Source organism: Argopecten irradians, chromosome 15 (genome assembly GCF_041381155.1).
Source record: "Argopecten irradians isolate NY chromosome 15, Ai_NY, whole genome shotgun sequence".
In the NCBI taxonomy this organism is placed as follows: domain Eukaryota; kingdom Metazoa; phylum Mollusca; class Bivalvia; order Pectinida; family Pectinidae; genus Argopecten; species Argopecten irradians.
The window spans coordinates 3,263,510-3,277,995 of record NC_091148.1 but is presented as its reverse complement, the minus strand read 5'-3'; the positions used below and the strand labels follow the sequence as shown (position 1 = coordinate 3,277,995).

The 14,486-nt window shown below is 36.0% G+C and overlaps 1 protein-coding gene across 1 annotated transcript; it reads left to right on the top strand.

Moving 5' to 3' along the window:
* The first annotated feature begins 5,248 nt into the window (after positions 1-5,248).
* LOC138309230 (contactin-associated protein-like 2) lies at positions 5,249-13,579 on the top strand. The gene is made up of 5 exons (XM_069250383.1): positions 5,249-5,593; positions 6,849-7,015; positions 10,040-10,189; positions 11,101-11,260; positions 12,929-13,579. Exons 1-5 carry the CDS (start codon positions 5,533-5,535, stop codon positions 13,186-13,188), a joined length of 798 nt encoding a protein of 265 aa, XP_069106484.1. The 5' UTR covers positions 5,249-5,532; the 3' UTR covers positions 13,189-13,579.
* Positions 13,580-14,486: the final 907 nt, after the last annotated feature.

The following is a 14,486-nucleotide window of genomic DNA, read 5'->3' as shown; positions in this document are numbered from 1 at the left end:
CTGAAACACAGGGCTGGACCGAGCATGCTTCCAAGCTCTGTATTTATAAATATATGCACTGCTGACAAGTAAACAAATCATGAAATTAATAATAAAAGCATCTATTTGTGGAATATTAAGAAAAAAAATCTGGATTCAACCTCAAGTAAGAAAATTTTTACAATTATCTTCAAAAAGTGTTCCAATTTGGGTAGCGTCACGTTATGTGTCGTAGTGGAGCACTGCATCCGAAAATCACTCGGGCACAGTTTCCTATACTTTTTTGTAGGTTTCCAATTATTTTATGCGTATACGTGCATTAACATATTATTTTTGTCTAAAACAAACATAACTACCATTCTTTTTATCTACCGTACCGCTCATACAGCGTCAAATTCACAATTTGTGGACTTGCCGTATAAATTCCCTTCAGAAAGGCCTTCATATGTATTAGGAAAAAATATAATGGAAAAAAATATAATGCTTCGATGAGAATTTTATATTTTATGTCGGACAGTTTAATTGACTAGTAGGTTAGTCATATCAAACACGTACGATAAAATGCAAACAAACGTTTTATAGTGGTTTGCATAATCATTACTTTGCTCCTTTAGCAGTAATAGGCACCAATTGTAGCTCTAAAGACGACACCATTTTCTGTCTAAAAGTCTTTTGAGATACAATATTGCAGCTAATAAAAGTGATGAATTACATTTCCATCAGCCTTTTCCTCTTCTGAATTCATTAAATATTAAGACTATTATAGGACAAGAGTGGTCAGACCTATATCCTGACTCAATAGCTGACTTACAAATACTAAACACTAAATTTTCAGAAATGAGAACAAAATCTAATCGAACCTATTTAATTGGGGTTTTCTTCCTCCATGTGTGTTATGTACTACATTAGATGTGTGTTGATCTGCTATAAGCTCATCAGAGTTATTCCCCTTTACTTATCGTTCCAATTATATAAATGCTACTTTGCTATCGATCTAATTTATTTCTGAATCCTAAGAATGTTGCAATAAATCTATTTTATTTCTAAAGTAATGTAAATTATGTATTTCTGAGTCAAGATTTGTTATACCCTGAATATTTGTTTAGGATGATTTTATTAACTGTCTGCATGCAATGAAAATATGAACAGCCGTACCGGTAATATGTGTACTTTTTTCTGTCTGGATTTAACTCTCTGTAAATATCAACTAAAGTGTAATTTTCAATAATTTCAAGATAATTTTCCTGGCCTTTTGATTATTTATATTTCTATAGCTATCATCATAATCAATATCAGGATTTAATACCAAGTTAAAATCTCCACATACTATATACTTATCATTACCAAAATCATCAATGGTGTCAGATAGGATGTTGTAAAAATTTGGCGTATCTGTATTTGGTCCGTACAATGTAAGTAAAGTAATTCTTGAGCCCTCTAACTCTATATCAAAGGCTAAAAAATACCTGATTGGTCTTTTTTTCACGCTTAACTTTAATTTCAAAATCATTATTTATCAGAATGGCTACTCCTCTAGAATTTGATTTAAACAAGCTAAAGTAACAATCAAAACCCCATTCACTTGTAATAATATTGTGATTTTCTTCTATGAAATGAGTGTCTTGTAATCAACATATACTGTAGTTCTTTGTTGTTACATAGGAGAAGAGATCTTTTCTTTTAAGTTTATCGCAAAGACCCTGGCAGTTAGCTGATAAAATCGTTATCCCCTCCATTTTACATTATTATAACGTTTGAACTAGAAATAAATAGGTCTCATCTAACCTAGAAGTAAAATGCCAAGGAAGGAAGAAGTGTTGTAAAGGAAGAAATAGAGTGAAAGGTGGGACAGAAGGCAGTGTGAGATACATACATGTAGTTACAACGTACACAGACGAAACACAAAAATACATTTTAAAAAAAGATATCAGAAATTTGCCAAGGAGAAGACCTGGCACACTGTCATATATACTTAACTAAATGATATAAAATAAAAAGAGACTTTTCTATCGTTCGAACATCCAACATAATCTACACAACTAACCGGAAATGTGTCACGATATGTTAAAAGCACTTTCCGAAACTAAAAGCGGAAATAGCAAATTCCGGAATTGCCCTTATGTCTGTGAATAGTTCACTAACCAGTTCATCTACAGTCACATAAAATCTATAATTTGCTCATTTGTTACCTTTTAGAAAATTTTATATGCTAGAAAATACAGTTACAACCTGAGCTATATCATCTAGTCACATAAAATCTATAATTTGCTACCTTTTAGAAAATTTTATATGCTAGAAAATACAACTACAACCTGAGCTGTATGCTGAAAAAAAAAGTGAATAAAAAAATCACGACAACAGCTGTATTTTACTAGATCCTAGGTAACGCATATTATTCCAGATGAGATTTCAACACTGGTTCATATTTTACACCTGTATGTTGTATTAACAAATCCCGACCTTATCTCTATTATACTGGATACCAGGCGTGGCGTCCGTCGTCCGTCAACATTTCCTTTAAATCGCTACTTGTCATAGAGTTCTGCATGGGTTGTAACCAAATTTGGCCACAAACATCCTTGGGGGAAGGGGAACAGAACTTGTATACATTTTGGCTCTGACCCCCCGGGGGCAGTAGGGGCGGGGCCCAATAGGGGAAATAGAGGTAAATCCTTTAAATCGCTACTAGTTCATAGGGTTCTACATGGATTGTAACCAAATTTGGCCACAAACATCCTTGGGGAAAGGGGAACAGAACTTGTATAAATTTTGGCTCTGGCCCCTCGGAGGCAGGAGGGGCGGGGCCCGATAGGGGAAATAGAGGTAAATCCTTTAAATCGCTACTAGTCATAGAGTTCTACATGGATTGTAACCAAATTTGGCTACAAACATCCTTGGGGGAAGGGGAGCAGAACTTGTATAAATTTTGGCTCTGGCCTCCCGGGGCAGGAGGGGTGGGCCCCGATAGTGGAAATAGATGTAAATCCTTTAAATCGCTACTAGCCATAGAGTTCTGAATGGAATGTAACCAAATTTGGCCATAAACATTCTTGGGGGAAGGGGAACAGAACTAGTATAAATTTTGGCTCTGACCCCCCGGGGGCAGGAGGGGCGGGGCCCAATAGGGGAAATAGAGGTAAATCCTTTAAATCGCTACTAGTCATAGGGTTCTACATGGATTGTAACCAAATTTGGCCACAAACATCCTTGGGGGAAGGGGAACAGAACTTGTATAAATTTTGGCTCTGGTCCCTCGGGGGCAGGAGGGGCGGGGCCCAATAGGGGAAATAGAGGTAAATCCTTTAAATCGCTACTAGTCATAGAGTTCTGAATGGAATATAGGAGGGGTGGGCCCCGATAGTGGAAATAGATGTAAATCCTTTAAATCGCTACTAGCCATAGAGTTCTGAATGGAATGTAACCAAATTTGGCCATAAACATTCTTGGGGGAAGGGGAACAGAACTAGTATAAATTTTGGCTCTGGTCCCCCGGGGGCAGGAGGGGCAGGGCCCAATAGGTGAAATAGAGGTAAATCCTTTAAATCACTACTAGTCATAGAGTTCTACATGGATTGTAACCAAATTTTGCCACAAACATCCTTTGTGGTAGGAGAGGAGAACTTGTATAAATTTTGGCTCTGACCCTCCGGGGGCAGGAGGGGGGGCCCAATTGGAGAAATAGAAGTAAATCCTTTAAATCGCTACTTGTCATAGAGTTCTACATGGATTGTAACCAAATTTGGCTCTGCCCCCCCCCCCCCCCCGGGGGGGGGGGCAGGATAGGTGGGCCCAATAGGGGATTTAGAGGTTAATATTAAAATTCCTTCAGAAAAGAAACAATGAACCTGTATTTAGAACATACTTGGCATTATAAACCAGTTGAGCGATACAGGCCCTCTGGGCCTCTTGTTTACACATGTATGTTGGATAAACAAATCTTGACATTACTTCTATTGTACTAGATATCAGGTAAGGCATGCATTAAACCAGATACCAGATTTGTACATCATTCACATTTTACACCTGTATGTTGTATATACAAATCTTGTCCTCACCTCTATTACACTGGATACCAGGTAAGGCATATTATACCAGATACTAGATTTCTACACTGGATCATAATTCACAAAAAGTAGATTCGAAACATCACCTGCATTATACTAGATACCAAGTAAGGCATATTTTATATTTTATACAGGTAAGTACTTTATTAATATCCAGGGTATGTATAGTACTATGCCAAATGTGTGTTGTGTCATAATTATACAGCATAATTGATGTAGTTAGGCATATTTTCATTTTTTTTTCATGACGTTTTAACTGACTAGGCTTTTGTCAACTATGTTGATTAACATGCGATTCATTTCTTTTTTGTGAAATAGACGATGCCATGCAGCACAGCAACAAAACTATGATGTCAATTTGTTCTTTTATTCTTACTTCACGTCATAGTTCCACTTGAGCTATTATTCGACATCAGAGACGGAAAATTGGATTAATTTTATCTAAAAAAAATTCTCTTCTACGAACCACATCGATGATTGTTGATTAAAATATCTCAAAGTACACGAAATATATTACAACAAATGACATGGGCGAATTCCTTGGCTTACTACTGTAAAATTAAACCTAAATATTTCAAAACCTCAAAACCTTATAAAAAATAATTGTAAAAACTCAAGATGACTGCCTGTCAGTCATCCTGAAACCCTTCATGCATAACTAGGTACCAGGGGGAACTCACATATTAGATTTGAGAAGTGCACTCCAGTACTTTTTGAGAAAGAAATAGCGATATTACGGATTTGGTTGACACGGAGGGACGGACTTGCCACGAACCACAGACTAATGTCATCATTTTTTAAAAATATTCATCGCGGATTCACAGATTGCAAAAACAATTCTTACATAACTCGATGAAATTAAAAAAGAGTGACATCAATGCTTACTGATGCTTAGTTTCTTTTCCAGGCTACTTGATAAAATGGAATACGTTTACACTAACGATTCCAATGATTTTCCAATGCATTGTTGTTTGAAATCAATACGCAACGTCAATGTTTCTATTGTGTCGTCACGATAACGTCGGGTTTCCGCGCCACTCCGGGATTTATTTGTATAGTGGTATGAAAAAAATGAATCGGCATCCAGATTTAGTATGAAAAAATAATCCTAGCGATATAAATAGCCCACTAGCTTACGAGGAATTTCTTAGTGTACCGATAAAATATTTTGTATTTAAACTATACTTTACATTACACCGCTACAAAGGACATCCTTCTATTATCTACATTAGCTTTCGAGCTACACATTTGTAAAATATATCTATTTAATTTCATTTTATATTGTTGACACTACCATTCTGAAGTTATTGATCAATTTACCTTGTTAATGGAATAATGTCATCCTGGGATCCCAAAATACGTGGTAATATATATAGGTACCTGCCAAAGCTGTCCACAGTCTATATGTACCAACCAAAGTCGTACAGTTTATAGGTACCGACAAAAGTCGAATATAATCTGACTGATAAAAGAAGACATTTAACCACGCATGACGGGATTAGTGATACAGACACTCGGATTTATCTCCATCGTGGTGATAATAGGTAGAGGTAAGTAGGAATTAATTTGCTTAATTGATTAAAATAAGTAGAACTCATTTTGTTACTTTCAATAAATTTGTATTTCATTGATAGGCAATGCCTATGTAATCACTTTTCCTTGTGTAATGATGTGTTTATTAATTTACAATGATTAGAATACACATTTCAATTTCAAAGAAATTGAATTTCAGTAACAGGCAATGTCTATGTAAGCACTTTTCTAACGTATCAATGTGTTTGGTTAATTTGAAATGATTTGAACTTGTGAGTTTATATTTCATTTTCAGCAAAGTGTTATTGATTTATTTATAGGCAAAGCATATGTACTAAGTACTATGCTTGCGTACTAATGTGTTGGATTAATTTTAAATGATATTTAAATTTCAACGAAGTTGTATTTCAATAATAGGATATGTTTGTATTTTTCCTAACATCGATATATTTTGAAGAATGTAATCATAATTCATATTTCAATATTCAATGATAGGAAACACCTTTGGAAACTTTCTTCTAGCTTATTGATGTGATTGATTAATCTTAAAAGATCATAATTAATTCATATTCGGTCTCTTGAAATCATAATCCGAAATAATCTATATGACACTTTTATCAAGCATTAAGTTGCATTGGTTGTAATTTAGTAGTACATTATATTCCAAGATATTATGTTTCTTTTTTGTTTAATTAACTTAAAATGTACTAATTGACATATTGCTCCATAACATTATATCCATTACTTACAATAAAGATTTTGTCATAATAATTTTTTTTAACTTTTACCTTAATGGCTAATTCATGTGATTGTCCTATTGTAACAAACTCAATAGTACAAACCATATTATTTTGCGTAATTTCGCTATAGCTCGAATGCTAATTCAAATATTTTGTGAATAATTGCATACATGCATATTATATAAATGCAATGTTGTCAATAAGAGCTCTTGATCGCAACTTTATATATTCGCAAATGTATTGAAAATAACGGAGGCGCGAAATTTTGTATACTCGCAAAAACAACGGCGTACAGTAATATGTAGTTGCTGAAATTTACGGTTTAATTTCGCTTTTTTTGCAGATTGACCCAAATTCGCGAAATTTAATACCTCGAGAAATGTATCTAAATAATAGCTTTACAAATTACAACCTTTCTAGGCAACAAAGATAATTCCCGTAACTAACCCCCAGTGAATATGTTCCATAGTAAACCGCGAAATTTTGCACCCGCGAAATTTAGGAACTTACATTTTTTGTTGTTTTTTTTTAGCACGAGCACACCATTGTAATTTCAATCTGGTGACTGGGCCACACGGTGTTAGCGACGATGCGTTGTCGGCCTCATCTACATACAAGTCCTGCTATTTAGAAGACGGGAGAATCAACAGCTCTGATGGATGGTGTCCGAACAACACAGACAATGGGAACTATTTCCAGGTATTGTTTTTAAGTGTGATGTTTTCAAGTTTAAGAATATTCGTCTTCTTGTATACTAGAAATCTACCCTTTTTAGGTCACCTGAGACGAAGTCTCAAGTGACCTATTCTAATCGCCTTTTGTCCGTCGTCGTGCGTCGTCCGTCGTATGGCGATAAACAATTTACTTTTTCGACTTCTTCAAAACTACTTAACCAAATTTGTTGAAATTTTGCAGAAACCTTCCATAGCCAAAGGTCAACTAAAATTGTGAATTATATGCTCCCAGCCCCCCAGGGGCCTGAGGGTGGGGCCAAAAGGGGTCAAATAGGCTAAAACTTCAAAAATCTTCTTCTGAAATTCCAGAAATGGTAGAATCAAATACTCTTCATAGATTAAAAGGTCTTGAGGTCCTTTACAAAAATTGTGAATTATATGACCCTGGGGTTTCACGTTCCCCCCTAGGGAGGGGGTCAAGTTTGCCATAGTTTATATAGAGAAAACACATTTTTGAGTATTGTTTGGTCATTTGTAATAGGAAATAAGTCAAATGCTGTCAGAATTATTAGTATGAGAAGGCCATTGAATCCTATTAACAATTTTTCTACGACTGACCCCCAGGGGCCTGAGGGGTGGGGCCAAAAGGGGTCAAATAGGCTAAAACTTCAAAAATCTTCTTCTGAAATTCCAGAAATGGTAAAATCAAATACTCTTCATAGATTAAAAGGTCTTGAGGTCCTTTACAAAAATTGTGAATTATATGACCCTGGGGTCTCATGTTCCCCCCTGGGGAGGGGGTCAAGTTTACTATAGTTTATACAAGGAAAAGACATTTTTGAGCATTATTTAATCATTTGTTATAGGAAATAAGTAAAATGCTGTCAGAATTATCAGTATGAGAAGGCCATTGAATCCTATTAACAATTTTTCCACGACTGACCCCCAGGGGCCTGAGAGGTTGGGCCAAAAGGGGTCAAATAGACTAAAACTTCAAAAATCTTCTTCTGAAATTCCAGAAATTCCATGTGTTATAGGAAATGAGTCAAACTTTGTTAGAATTATAAGTCTGAGATAGTATTTTAGCATCATATCCATATTGGACCTGGCCGACCCCAAGGGGCCAGAGGGTGGGGCCAAAATTGGTCAAAATGGCTAAAATATCAAAAGTCTCCTTCTGAATTTACAAATTTGATAGATCCAAATACTCTTAATAGATTGGAAGGTCTTTTTAAGGCCATTTACAAAAATTGTTAATTTCATGGCCCTGGCATCTCAGACTTTCCCCTGATAAGGGGTCAAATCTATTTTAATTGATATTGGAAAAATACATTTATGAGCATTATTTGCTTAATTTTCAATACGTCAAACTTGGTTAGAATTATTACCCTGTGATAGCATTTTAGCATCATATCCATATTGGTCCTGGCCAACCTCCAGGGGTAGATGGGCGGGGCCAAAAGGGGTCAAAATGACTAAAATAAGAAAAAAAAAATCTTCTGAATTCACAGATTTGATGGAACCAGATACTCTTCATAGATTGAAAAGTCAGTTATAAAATCACTGACTGGTTTCAAGGGCCTGGTGGGCCAATAGATAGTGTTTTTGTGTCTTTGTTTCATTCTGTATCCGAACTCAGGTGACCGCTAAGGCCTCTTGTTATGTTATCTGATCCGAAAGGTTATCATGTGTAGTCGGTCGTCGTCCGCCGTGTTTAAAATTTTTACGTTTTAAACGTCTATAGTTATATCGATTTGGCTGAAACTTGCTTGTATTTATCCTGGCGATGTCCTTCACTTGTTGTGTATAAATATTTTGTTTCCATAAAATACAGTCTAAACCTTATTAATTGGCCATTGTTTGTTTGTTTGATGAACTAACGTCATATCAACAGCCAGTGTCATGTGAGGACGGACTCCCATGTATGTGATGTGTAATGTGTATGACGTTATTTATAACCGTCACAAATGGATTCTAGTAAACGAAAATTTCAAAGAGCAGTTCTTTTCAAAACTGATACATTTTTTGTTTTTAATTTAAATGATATTATTAGGTCATCATGCACCGTCCATCGTCCGCTGTCCGTAAACTTTTCATTCAAACAACTTCTTCTCAATAACCAGAAGGCCCAGCGTACTCATATTTTGCCTGTAGGTTGCTGGGATGGAGGGCTACCAAGTTTGTTCAAATGAATGACCTTGACTTTCATTCAAGGTCACAGGGGTCAAAAAGACTAAAATCCTTTAAACAACTTCTTGTGAATAATGAAGAGGTTTAGAGACCTGATATTAGGCCTGTGGCATGCTGGGATCAAGGGCTACCGAGTTTGTTCAAATGAATGACCTTGACAGTGGTCAAATAGGCTGAAATCTTTAAATGACTTCTTCTCAAGAACTAAATGGCCCAGGATACTCATATTGTGACCTTCATACAAGGTCAAAGGGGTCAAATAGGCTAAAATCCTTTAAACAACTTCTTGTCAATAACTAAGAGGCCTAGAGACCTGATATTGGGCCTTTGACATGCTTGAATGAAGGGCTATCAAATTTCTTCTCAAGACCCAGAATGCCTATGGTACTGATATTGGACCTTTAGCATGCTGGGATGAAAGGCTACCAAGTTTGTTCAAATGAATGACCTTGACCTTCATTCAAGGTCACGGGGGTCAAATAGGCTAAAATCGTTAAATGACTTCTTCTCAGAAACCAGAAGGCCTTGGTACTGATATTGGGCATGTAGCATGCTTGTATGAAGGGCTATCAAGTTTATTCAAATGAATGACATTGATCTTCATTTAAGGTCACGGGTGGCAAATAGGTTAAAATCTTTAAATGACTTCTTCTCAAGAACCAGAAAGCCGTGGTACTATTATTGGGCATGTAGCATGCTGGGATGAAGGGATACCAAGTTTGTTCAAATGAATTACCTTGACCTTCAATCAAGGTCACAGGGGTCAAATAGGCTAAAAATTTTAAACGACTATGTTGTATTATACTAATAGTCAGATGACCGTTAAGGCCCATGGGCCTCTTGTTTTGATATTTACAAGGTGGAGTTCAAGGAGATATCATCGCTGCGAGCAATACAGACTCGTGGGCGCCAGATTTTTACGCAATGGGTGACCATGTACAGTGTTAATACGAGTTTGGATGGATTGACCTGGACCGCCATCTTGAATTCTACGACAGGTGATGTAAAGGTAAAGGACAAAGAACAAATAATTGATATAGCATTGTGTTAAAATGGTTATTTGGGACCACGAACAGTTTGGTTTAGATTGGCTATTATATTGCCGTTCTTGTAACAGCCAGGGTCATTTAAGGATGGTCTTCCGTGTGTGTGTGCACTGCGAGGTGTGTGTTTCGTTTTAAGTGGTATATTCGTTTTATGTCTTCTTGTATAGTGTAACTTGTTTAATTGTTTGATTTATTAACGTCCTATTAATAGCTAGGATCATACAAGGACGGCCTCCCATCCATGTATGCGGTGTGTAGTGTGTATGAGGTGCAGGTAAGTCCTGCTCGTTTGATAGTGCTAAAACATGCCACCGATGACACCAAGCAACACATTCTACATGGTTACATTACATTGACAACAGGCGTACCAGTCGTCCCACTCCAGAAACTAATTACACTTCAATAGTCGCGGTGACGGATTGGTTTAATTGTATATGACCTGTTATCGTAGTTATTAAAGCAATTTTAACATAAAATGGAAAACATTACGCTACCAAAATAAGATATCGGGTTATTATATATGGCTTTCATTCACCTCCCTGAAACCCAACACAAGACACTGGCTATATGGAGATGATTCCTTTACTTCCATCCCCACAGAAAAAAGGGAGTTGCAATTTGATTGGTAAATCCTGAAGGTCACTATATCGTGATCTTTAATGGGATGTTGTCGAATTCTCTATGAACTCGATTGAGTTCTAGATAAGATTGGTCAACAGATTTATGTCATAAGTAGATCGACATGTGACGCGATGAAATACAATATTTTCAAACCATGCAAAATCCTCTGTACATGCCGGATTGAACATATAATTTTAAGATAATTTAAAGATGACTTAAACTATGTAACAATAACATTATTGAATTGTTGCAGTCGTTTCCTGGAAACTTTGACGGGGATACAATTGTTACCAACAACCTGGAAGGCAATGTAATGGCTAAGTACATCCGGGTCATATCTATCTCAGGATATGCAAGTACCAGAAGGTCAATGCGCCTGGAAGTGTTAGGATGTCCGATTTCCTTTTTATCAGGTAGGTGCCCCCTTTTGTGAACACTGATTATAATTTTGGATTGTGATTTTTATAAATATCTAGATACCCCATAACCTCCTCCACTCGAATTGATACAATACGAAACCTAAAGTCCAATATCTAAATAATTCAGGATATCGCCATAATTCCATCGACATCCAATATTAAGATAACTCAGGATATCGCCGTGGTCCCATTGACATCCAATATGTAGATAACTCATGATATCGCTATAGTCCCATTGACGACCAATATTTAGATTACTCCGGATATCGCCATTGTCCCATCGACATCCAAAATTTAAATAACTCAGTATATCGCCATAATCCCATTTAGATACCTCGATATATCGTCATAGTCCCATCGGCATTTAATATTCAGATAAATCAGTATATTGCCAAACACATCGGCGTCCAATATTTAGACAACTCGATAAGTCACCATATCCGATCGACGTCAAATATTTAGATAACTCGAGATATCACCATAGCCCCATCATCGTCCAATATTTAGATAACTCGAGATATCGCCACAGTCCGATCAACGTCCAATATTTAAAAACTCGAGTATCACCATAGACCCATCAACGTCCAATATTTAAATAATTCAGGATATCACCATAGCCCATTGACGTTCAATATTTAGATAACTCAGGATATCGCCATAGTCTCATCGACGACCAATATTTAGATAACCAGATACGCCATAGATAACTCATTATCGCCATAGTCTCATCGACGACCAATATTTAGATTACTCAGGATATCGCCATAGCCCTTTGACGTCCAATATTTAAAGAATTCTGTATATCACCATAGCCCATTGGCGATCACTATTTAGATTACTCAGGATATCGCCATAGTCCCATTGACGTCCAATATTTAGATAACTCAGGATATCGCCATAGTCCCATTGATGTCCAATATTTAAATAACTGAGGATATTGTCATAGTCCCATCGGTGTCCAATATTTAGAAAACTCGATATGTCGCCACAGTCAGATCGACGTCCAATATTTATAAAACTCGAGATATCACCATAGCCCCATCAGCGTCCAATATTTGGATAATTCGGGATATTGCCATAGTCCTATCGACATCCAATATTTAGATACATCAATGTATCACCATAGTCCCGTCGACGTCGAAAAAGGTAATATGTCATTGATACAATGGAAAAACATTCAATAAAACCAAACTTCAATTAGATCTTGAAACACGTTTGATGGAGCTAAGTTGGATTACTTATGGATTATTTATTTATTACAATCAATGTTATTCGTATAATTGTGTCCTTAAGAGTCCAATATTAAGCCACAATTCAAATACATTTATTTTTACGCATCTCTATGCGTCGACACATTATACACATAACATAATTTGTATATACATGATGTACATGTATGTAATCTGTTAATAGGACGTCAAAATAATTAAACAAACAAACAAATTAACGTTCTGCTAAAATTGAATTTTCAATTTTTCCCTATAATTATCTTAGGTATTTGTTTACTTAAGTGATGTTTTTTTTTTAAATTATAGGGATAATGTAATCAAATGAATTTAATTTTAAGTAAATTTGTGATTGAGTGTTTTTGTAAATTAACACAACAACGATGACGAACAGCATTTACTATATAAAGCAAAGCCAACTGGTGGTATGTTTTAGACACCTGTCAAACTTGTAAAGGATGGAAGGCTAGACTGGGATCCACAGGGGACGTTTTAAAGGTTCTCGAGGAAATGGTCGCTTCTAACCATGGAATGTGTGGTCTGAGATGTTTCAGGCAGCCTGATTGCGACAGTTTCTTTTTCGACGTTGGTAACAACCACTGTAGGTTGCTAAATTCGACGCTCGATGGCTCAAGTCCCTCAGTACATCTTGATGGAGTGTGGTATTTTATCAAAAACACCAATGTAGACTTTTGATAATAAAATTAGCGGTAATGCACAACCTATTATGTTTCATGTGTTTGGCGTATTTTAGCACCTGAAGTTTCATTCTCATGTAAAATAAAATCGGTTTTGTTTGTTTATTATCTTAAGGACCTGAAGCTGTTATTGATGTTGTAACTTGAATTGATTGATTGCACCTGGTCCTGTTTGTATCAGTTTAATTATTGATTGCTCGAAATATATTTGTTACACACCCACTCGACATGAGATGAAAAGCGACACAATAACAACATGCATGTTAACTGCCACAAATCAACGCCATCTTCTGATCCAACTTCTGAATACAAATAGTTTCGGCATTTATGTTGTTTTATAATCTCCATCTACATTTATTAGACGTGTGACCTCGAAAACAGTATATTCCTTTACTTTTTCGTATTAGATAAATGATAATTTTCGCTCCCATATGTTATTTAATTTTCGCTCCCATATGTTATTTAGGCCTTCGGGTTATTATGACTCCGGTGATTTCTGGTTACGTCATAACAGTTTAACAATACTGTTTAGGATGCAAAGAACTCGTTTGAAGGGATGGTTACAAATTAATTGATCAGAGCTGGCAAAAGAACTTACTCGTTTCAAGGGATGGTTACAAATAAATTGATCAGAGTTTAAAAAAGAACTAACTCGTTTGAAGGGATGGTTACAAATTAATTGACCAGAGCTGACAATGACAAGAACCTAAACTTAATTAAATTCGTTAAAAATGTAAACAAATAAAACAAAACGCACGTTGTTTCTTGTTATTGACTTTCTTTTCAATACTAAGACTAAATGCCTACCGGGAAATTCTGGAAATTTAGTCCGTCTTCCGTTATCCACACAAACTTCTTGTAAACACTTGATTTATTCAAAAACCACGGCGGCGCTTATATAGCCTTGAGCATTGTAAACTAACCGAGACATATTGTTACATGTTTCACCAATTAATGAACAGCATGTCACAATATCCACAATTATTACAAGTTACAACATATACTATACAAAATATACAATATCCAATAACCACTTCCGTACACACTCCCACAGTACTCTTCCAGTAAATCGCACGTCCATATGTTATATGTTACAATATTATTTATAACAACTTATAGAATGTACACCTATATAGTAATAATGCAATAAATTTCAATCCCTAATGTATCCCCTATGTGTAAAATTCATCGGTTCCACACCATTACACTGCTGCCTCCACAAAGTCCATACACAATATCAATGGTCATGGTGCTTCCTCTGTCTTTCCATACACAGATATGGCCAGTAGTACCTGT

Coding starts and splice junctions, on each gene's coding strand:
- LOC138309230 (XM_069250383.1), top strand. CDS start 5,533: ATGACGGGATTAGTGATACAGACACTCGGATTTATCTCCATCGTGGTG. Junction 5,594..6,848: donor CGTGGTGATAATAGGTAGAG/GTAAGTAGGAAT, acceptor GTTTTTTTTTAG/CACGAGCACACCATTGTAAT. Junction 11,261..12,928: donor TCCGATTTCCTTTTTATCAG/GTAGGTGCCCCC, acceptor GGTATGTTTTAG/ACACCTGTCAAACTTGTAAA.